At 33.7% G+C, this 8,710-nt stretch overlaps 2 protein-coding genes across 3 annotated transcripts in view; one reads left to right on the top strand and one right to left on the bottom strand.

The window, feature by feature from the left end:
* Positions 1-2,120, top strand: part of LOC107582383 (ninjurin-1-like) — a 12,138-nt gene extending 10,018 nt beyond the window's left edge. Inside the window, exons 3-4 of one of the 2 annotated variants that reach the window (XM_016268195.1) lie at positions 1,724-1,899; positions 1,996-2,120. In XM_016268195.1, the coding sequence (XP_016123681.1) occupies positions 1,724-1,869 (146 nt within the window). In that variant the 3' untranslated portion in view covers positions 1,870-1,899; positions 1,996-2,120. Of the gene's footprint in view, positions 1-1,723 lie in introns of both variants that reach the window. The other variant, XM_016268194.1, reaches the window with a different exon arrangement.
* A 1,901-nt stretch (positions 2,121-4,021) lies between these two features.
* LOC107582430 (caspase recruitment domain-containing protein 19-like) lies at positions 4,022-6,633 on the bottom strand. The gene is made up of 5 exons (XM_016268277.1): positions 6,595-6,633; positions 5,441-5,597; positions 4,485-4,547; positions 4,324-4,389; positions 4,022-4,235 (listed from the first exon to the last, which is right to left on the bottom strand). Exons 1-5 carry the CDS (start codon positions 6,631-6,633, stop codon positions 4,129-4,131), a joined length of 432 nt encoding a protein of 143 aa, XP_016123763.1. The 3' UTR covers positions 4,022-4,128.
* Positions 6,634-8,710: the final 2,077 nt, after the last annotated feature.

Genomic DNA, 8,710 nt, shown 5'->3' with positions numbered 1-8,710 from the left:
TAAAAAATACGGTAGCAACGTTTTAGGTTTTACGGTTTTTTTAAATTTACAGTTAAATAACGTGATTTAATTTGATATAATGTTAATATACCAACCTATTAAAGTACTGAAATCTGTTTTGTACCTTTGTAATACACTGATAACCACCAAATGCAGGTGGTGATGAGAAAGTCACATGATGAACCAAAGCAGCTTTTAAATAATAACATATATAGAAGGTGCACAGTGTCATTCACACAAACACTAAACACCATTATGGTAACACACATGAAACTGAAATAATGCAATAAACATTCATTTAACAACATTAGGTGTAACACACAACCCTAATATACAAAACTGATAAGAAAAAACTAAGAAGAAACATAGTTATTTCAACAAAAAAACATACAATTTTAAATGTAACGCAGGGAATTCTGGGAATGTCAATTTACGGTTATTCATTGTAAATTATACGGTATTTTTCACTTCCAAAAACGGTATACTACCGTAAAATTAATGTCCAATACATGTAATGTCCAATACAGTTTTTCACCGTATATAGTAGGGGAATTTACCGTTAACCATTTAACAGGCTTTTACTGTAGCATTTTTACAGTCTTTTACCGTTAAATTCACGGTCATTTTTTACAGTGTGGCTGTTCTGGTGGTCAGTGCTCTGTAGCACCGGCCAAAAGGCAATAGTTCGAAGAGAGAATGGGCTGGGTGTAAGGGGTCCAAGGTGATTTTTTTAGCCCTTTTCCTCACTCTGGAGATGTAAAGATCTTGGAGGCTGGGCAGAGGGGCACCAATAATCCTCTCAGCAGTCCTGACTGTCCGTTGTAGTCTCTTGATATCTGATTTGGTTGCTGAACCAAACCAGACAGTTATGGATGAACACAGGACAGACAAATATATGTCTTGCCTTGCCACCATTCACTTCTATTATACAGAAAAAAGCAGCATGGATGTTTTGCTGTAATAATAAATTCCATTTGTGTTCTATGAAAGAGAGAAAATTCTTTACAGGGTTTCGAAAGACATGAGGGTAAGTACACGATGACAGAATTGTAATTTTTGGGTGAATTATTTTAACATTTGGCAATTCAATCCAATAATAATTGTGTAGAAGGAGAACTGATACATGATACTAGAACAGAACTTTCAGTACAGAAGTTGCAGAGAGGTTGATCCTACACAAATCTGTTTGCTATTGTGCATTTAGTATTTCAGCATAATTATATCAGGTGGTAAAAGTCAGTCCTGCAACACTTTGGTGTTTCCATTAGAAATGCTTTTACTTTCACTTTTATTTTTGTCCACAAAGTGAGAGTAAGAGCTTTCTCAGTTTGAGAAAGAGGTTTCAATCATATAAAGAAATTCCGTCCCAATTTGAGAAATATTCATATGCTCAACTTCAAAAAACACCCAGCGTCCATTAACTGTCTAGTATTTCCTTAAACACAACACTGTGCTTTACACTGGAATCGATTGTGATCACAATCACACTCTAATTGGTGGAAAATGGGCTTCAGCTTTGGTATTGAAAGTTTTACAGTAATTATGCGAGTTCTTTTAAACATGAGCCGTCACTACTGAACGATGGACACCATATAATTATCATTTTCTTGTCCCATATTTGTCAGATTTTACCCTTTCATTTTAATTTAAGAAGCTGTTAAATCAGTTTTCGTAAATGTTCTGAATTACATAATGAGCTGCTGTTATTGCTTTTGTTCTACAGTGAAGTGGAATCTGAATGACACAAGTAAACACTTCATACTGAATCTTCTGGAGAACATCGTCACAGCTCTCGTCTTTATCATCGTAGTAGTAAATATTTTCATCACCGCATTTGGCATCCAAAGACCAGAGCACACAAAAACTTAATTGGCAACTCCAGTTTAGGGATTCCTACAGGTGTATATATAGTTGGACATTTATTATCAAAAATCAAAAAAGTTGTCATGACATATTCAAATGTGCCTCTAAGTAAATATGCCTTATGTTTTGCAGAAACTTTTTTTAAATCCCAAAATGAGCTGCTACTAGTATACTAAAATACTATACGTTGTGGACCATAAATTCTAAATTGAATTAAAAAATGCAATTACATATAATTGTTTAATTATATATGTACTTCACATTGTTAAAATGCATTTGAATATGAAATTGGATCAAATATTTTAATAGATTTGAGATTGAGACTGAAAATAATCAAGACAATGACAAACAATACCTTTCAAGCCTGAAAGGGACAGTAGCACCTCACCTTACATTGGATCTTCATACTGTCTACCTGAAAGCCTCTGATCACTGTGGTTAGGGGGAAATGGACTCATTTCACGTGTGGTTTAACAGAATGCAACTCTTGCACATGGCACGTTTGTGTTTGTTTTTACTTAAAAGGTCTTGCCGCATGGATAAACTGCTTAAAGTCAGAACAAGGTACTTACAGTTCAAGCTGATCATGAATATATGAAGAGTTTAAATCTTTTCTTACAAAATGCAGTACCTTTACAAAACATGAATACTAAATCTGATTTGCCATCATAAATCTAGCACATTTTTATCTTGTATTAGTAGACCAAAAGCGTCATAAATTGAGTTGTTTGGTTTAAGTATTAAAAAAGAACTTGATATGCATGTTGTCTGATTGCATTGATGCAGTAAACACTGAAATAAGAGCGTCATCTACTGACAAGGAGCTATGCTACAGACAGAACGAAGCCTATTGTTTTTTTCTTTGAAATATTTGTGACTAAGTTTTAAAGTTATTTAGTGTCTTGATGTTTGTTGTGATTTACTATCCATATGTTTGTTTCTTGAAATTTTTGTACATTTTATATGGATATTGTTTGTATAAATGACCAAAGATTGCCTTTTTTCACTTGTAGAGAACAGTATTAGTCCAATGAAAACCAAGCAATTACAAATAAATGCATTACGTAATTATTTCAGTGCACAGATCAATAGTAGACCTACTTAAAGTTGTTTTTACATTCAATATTGCGCACTGGTCTTCTTCAGACCTAAAGCTGCTGCATTTAAGAACAAAACAATCATTCTGACATCAATAAAACTATTTTTCAGCAATCGTTTTCCACTTGTCCACAAGTGTTTGCTCTGGTATATCAAAACATTAGTGCAAGTACATTAGCAACAGTTCCACAGTTTTATTTAGCCTAATATTTTTTTTAGCCTCTGACAAAAAAAATATATAGTTTCTCAGTTAACTATTGTGAACGTGCCATTTATCTGAAAAGTTTCTAGGCCAAACGTTTCAAATAGGTTTTACAAAACACAACTGCACTGCAGAAACAAGGCCACAAGAGTAAATTGAGAATATGAATTATTAGTACACAAACCAGTACAAACATGCTGCTAATATAAAAGTAAACGAACAATATAAACACAACTGTTGAAATCTTAGCCCACAAAAAAGGTATTACAAAGTAACAAACTCCTAATACTCCAAGGTTCAGATTTACCTGTGGTCTTTATTGTCTTGCATGTCAAAATATTCTGACGCGTTGATCTATTTGATTTGTCAAGCTTACCCAGTTTTGAATCCACTAAATGGTGTAGTGAATTTTGTGTCCACGTTTTACTAAAATAATCTCTTGCCCAAATAATTCCCAAGTCTGTGAGACTATAAATAATATATAAATGAGTTTGAGGTCTATTTTTCAAGTACAATAAAACAAATTCACAAACAGAACAAGGGTTGCAACATTCACAGAGCAGCTCTGCGTTTCAACTTCAACTGAATACTTCAGCCTAAGTAGCGAGTTTGGTTCCTACCCAACATTTCTTAAAAGGTAATGAGTTCCTGCTCTTGGTACTGCATATAAATGGCTATTATTTCAAATGCATGACTGTAATGTTTGATTACAGATGTTAAGTAATTATATAAACCATTCTATTGTTATATTTAAATTGTAACGAGATTCTATATTTTGAAACCTTACAATCAAATCTTTGAAATTCTGCCTTAAAGCAATAATTTCTGTATTTACATAGTAATGTACATCTTTTTTTTTTTTTTTAAACCTGAATTAAAATTTTTATATTTTTGACATGGGTAATTGAGTATTTCGGAATTGATTACGGTGTCTAAATTATTTTTTTAAGGCAGCAAAAAATCCATTATTTTCCATCTTCTATGTACCAGATGAGAACGTCCCGCACTTTTCTACTAAGACCCATCGCAGCCAGACCCAGAGCGCTGCTGGAGCCTGACACCTGCTTGGACTCTGCAGATAAGAACATTTTGAGCACTTTCAATCTAGGAAATTCATATTTGATGTGGGTGTGAAGATATTAACAAGTTTGTGCGCTTACCACCATAGTAATAAAGCAGAGCTGCTCCTACAGCCACACTGAAACAACTAAGGAAGAAAAACGGACCTGGGCAATGACAAAAAAACAAAGCAAAAAAAACATGATGGAACAATTTATATAAATTGTTTACTAGTGCATAATCACAGAAAAGGTTGACTTACTATGGTCATTTATTACATATCTGTCTGTGGGACTCGGGATTGGGCCGACTGGTTCACCAGAATCTACAAAAACAAATCAAACTTGGTGTTCAAACCAAAAACGCTTCCAAGTAAAGCTTAATAACAAGCTTAAAGGAATAGTTCACCCAAAAATGAAAATGTATTCACCCTCAGGCCATGCAATATATAGATGAGTTTATTTCTTCATTGGAACAGATTTAGATAATTTTATTACATCACATCGCATTACATCACTTGCTCACCAATGGATCCTCTGCAGTGAATGGGTGCCGTCAGAATGAGACTCCAAACAGCTGATAAAAACATAATAATCTACAAGTAATCCACATGACCCCATTCCATTAATTAATGTCTTGTGACGTGAAAAGCTGCATGTTTGTAATAAATTCATTAAGCCATTTTAACTTTAAACCGCTGCTTCTGGCCAAAATAATAACATATCCATATGTTAACATAATCCATAATAAAACTTCCTCCAGTGAAAAAGTGTTGTGCTTTTTCCACTGGAGAAAAGTGGGGAACATTGGGGAAAAGTGTTGCCCTGTTGTCCTCTCACATCAAAATCCACCAACATATTTGTTGAGAACTGTTATGGACAGTTTTTGTAAGTTGAAAAATGCCTTGATGAAATTATTACATTAATTTCACCTCACTGAAGTTGTGTTCTGTACTTGTGGACTATTGTGATCTTTTTACTCACTGCAGAGGATCCAAATCTGTTCAGATGGAGAAACAAACTCATCTACATCTTGGATGGCCTGGGGGTGAGTAAATTTTCAGTATATTTGAATTTTGGGGTGAACTATTCCTTTAAATAAATTTCCACAACCACTATGAATCAGAAATGATATGCTGCATTGAAAAAACTAAATGAATATCCTCACAAGTATGACGTTTTTGAGTGGTTACGAGTGGAAAATGATGGTTCTGCCAACCTCTGAGTCGGAGACGTGTGGGTAAGCTGAAATAAACGTCCTCCACGTGGAGGTGCAGTGCACTGTAAAACTCTCGACATGCCTCCTCTCCTTTGTCCTGTAGATGAGACAGCAGCTCCGCCAGCCTGATACAGGTGGGCACATCCAAATCCCTGAACTAATGTTTGGGAATATCATTATTGGAAAAAGAAGTAAAGTACAAATATGGACTGTTTATATGTATAGAGTGCTGCAGCTATAATAATAAAACCTGGAAGACTAATTCACCATGGGTTCCCTTGAGATTTTCCAATGGGGTTTTTCAGTTCATGAGTAAAACAAGGTCTGTGGTAAACATAACTTGATGATACTTAAACGTAGGACTGGACGATATGGCCAAAATTGATATCACAATATATTTCTTCATTTCGGTCGATACGATATAATTCTGATATCGATATGAACACTATTTATCTGAATTTGAAATCTTTTGTAACATTATAAATGCCTTTATCATCACTTTTGATCAATTTTAAGCATCCTTGCTAAATAAAAGTATTAATTTCTATAATTTCTTTCCCAAAAAATTTATAAAAATGATACTGAATGGAATAGTGTATAATGTTACAAGTTTTTTATTTCAGATAAATGCTGATATTTGGATCTTTCTATTCATCAAAGAATCCTGAAGAAAAAAAAATACTCAACGGTTTTAAATATTGATAATCAGCATATTAAAATACGTTTTGCTGCTCACTCGCACACCCCAAACATTCTTATGTAGTTATGAACACATTTAAAAAATAATAATAATAACTACTTCAAAATTTGTGTTTTCAGTATAAGTGTGTGTAATATAAGTTGTACAGCAAAAAGTATAGTATAGTAAATGTATGTTTCCCACAAACCTTGTTTTACTCATAAATTGAAAAACCCCATTATTAAAGGGGTCATATGATGCGATTTCAAGTTTTCCTTTCTCTTTGGAGTGTTACAAGCTGATTGTGCATAGATAAGATCCCTGAAGTTGTAACGACTAAATGACAGTGTAAAATTTAAAATATATATATTTTTGGGATAAACTATTCCTTTAAATAATCCAGACTAGTAACAAACATCTCTATAAATGCTGTGCACATTTCAGCCAGTAGATGGAGGCACCTCATAAATATTACATTGAGCAGAGACACCGGGAACGCAAGACTGTCAAACATACTTTTGAAGTAGATTGAGTGTTATTTCAATGCCTTTTAGCCAACAAAACGCCTTATAAATTCAGAAATACTATATCAACAGATTATAGAGCTTCTGAAATGCAACATATTAAGCAGGGTAGACTTAATACACCGTAATAGAGCACAACAACAACTGTCGAGGCAAAACTAGTCGAAGCAGCTCAAGCTTGTGAGCATAAGATCCTATAAAACTCACTTTATAAAGTAAAAAGTATGTATTTATAGTTCATATTTATACTTATAAATAACAAATAGAAGTTTGACTGACCTCCCATTTTGAAGTGCCCTCTGCTGTCTTTTGTTTGGAAACGCCCATTGTGTTGTATATGGAGGGGCGGAGACCGTGGTGAGAATTGCCGGAAGTTCCGATCAAAGTGAGGGTTACACACGGAAGTTCACGCAAATTCAGTTTCTATTTAGTGTAAAGTCTAGATTCGATTCCCTTCGGTTGCATTGAAGAAACACTTGCTGAATATTAGTATATTAGACACGGTACGCAGTGAGGGCTATACTTTATCTAAAACGATAATAATAGTTTATTTAGAATTTATAATAAAGTTATATAATGTATAAATAATATACATTTTTATACACACACGGTAGCGTATAATAAGACGGTTCCGTTTCTTTGTGGCACTTGTTTTTTTTTTGTTTAACCCTGTCAAAATAAATATCTCTCTGCACATGTCCTACTAGTGTCATCAACTGTCAATTTATGTTCAGATATAACGGGAAATATGGGAACTAAGTTTTTTTTTTAAAGTAAGAAAAAAATGTCTATGTTATCCATCAACACCTGAGCAGGAAATCTTTTTTCTTAATATCAGCACAACCCTGATTTGATCATTAGTAGGCTACTACGGAACCGTTGTGCAATATTGCTTTTGTACAATAGTTCAAAAAACAGTAATTGCTCATTTTTAAGTATATAGAATTGCACTCAACCCGCTCCTCTCTCCAGGCAAATCCTTTCCCCACTCTGCTTTCTTGGAAAAGTGTCTAATTGTCAACTACCAATATACAACTTGAAGCTAAATGTAATATTTTATATTAGTTTATTGAGAAATGTTAAGACAGACATGGGCCTATAATGTGTTCCTCATGATAAACTACAGAGAAGCATAAATGTAAAAAAAAAAAAGCACAACACTGTACATCAGCACTGTAAAAAAAGAAAACATACGAGGCAGTATAGCTTACATTGTACCTGTAATATTTCAAGTAGAGCTGCAAAGAGGCAGCGGATCTGCTAGTAATAACGCATACAAACCTGTCCTTAATACTGAAATGATAGCCAAGGTTATGAATAAATATGAACAAACAAGTGAAGTCATTCCATGCAAATGTGTAAAAATAACTCAATGTCATAAAACTATGACATGGCTGATGAAGCGGTTTCAGCAAATAGAAAACTATTGCATACACTCCAGAAACAACACAAAATTGCACTTAATTTGTAGCCAAAAGGGAAAAAAAGACAGATAAAAAGATCATTTAAAACTTTACAATATCTTAAATTTGAAATGGCACTAATGTTCCGAGGCAAAGTTTTCTGCTTGCTGAAATACAAACAAATAAAATAATTAGCAAGTTTACACACAGGACAATAATGACTAACAATGTCAACAGACAGCCATCAGAAATCATTACTTCCTTAAAGGAATGTATGATTTGAACACACCTAATACTTACTAACATTTAAAATCTCCTAAACAAGAAATCTGAGCTGACATTCAGAAGGAGCGTTTAATTATTGTCCAAATTAGATGTTCACACACTGGGCCAAGTGGGCTAGATCTGAGACTTACAGAAATACTGAAGACTATGGCTCTTAGAATAGTTCATGAAAACAAAAAAACAATAGTGGCATAAAAGGCACAGAAGGTCTTATGAGAGGGTTATACAAAACAGATAATCAATGTCTAAAAACAAATATGTATTGCAATGTAAAATACAAAATGCTGACCTTAATGCAGTATTTGGCAAAAAAGTAGAAAGTATTCCAATTTGGAATTGATATTTTTTTATGTCTGAATTTAACATATCCTTGACCCAC

Source organism: Sinocyclocheilus grahami, unplaced genomic scaffold, assembly GCF_001515645.1.
Source record: "Sinocyclocheilus grahami isolate Dianchi unplaced genomic scaffold, SAMN03320097.WGS_v1.1 scaffold44.1, whole genome shotgun sequence".
In the NCBI taxonomy this organism is placed as follows: Eukaryota; Metazoa; Chordata; class Actinopteri; order Cypriniformes; family Cyprinidae; genus Sinocyclocheilus; species Sinocyclocheilus grahami.
This window is presented reverse-complemented; position numbering and strand designations above follow the sequence as displayed.

Excerpts from the sequence above, each read along its gene's own strand:
- LOC107582430 (XM_016268277.1), bottom strand. The coding sequence starts at position 6,633 with ATGTTTGACAGTCTTGCGTTCCCGGTGTCTCTGCTCAAT. Across the intron at positions 4,390-4,484 it reads ATATGTAATAAATGACCATA|GTCCGTTTTTCTTCCTTAGT; the intron begins GTAAGTCAACCT and ends GTCATTGCCCAG. Across the intron at positions 4,236-4,323 it reads TCTGCTTTATTACTATGGTG|AGTCCAAGCAGGTGTCAGGC; the intron begins GTAAGCGCACAA and ends TCTTATCTGCAG.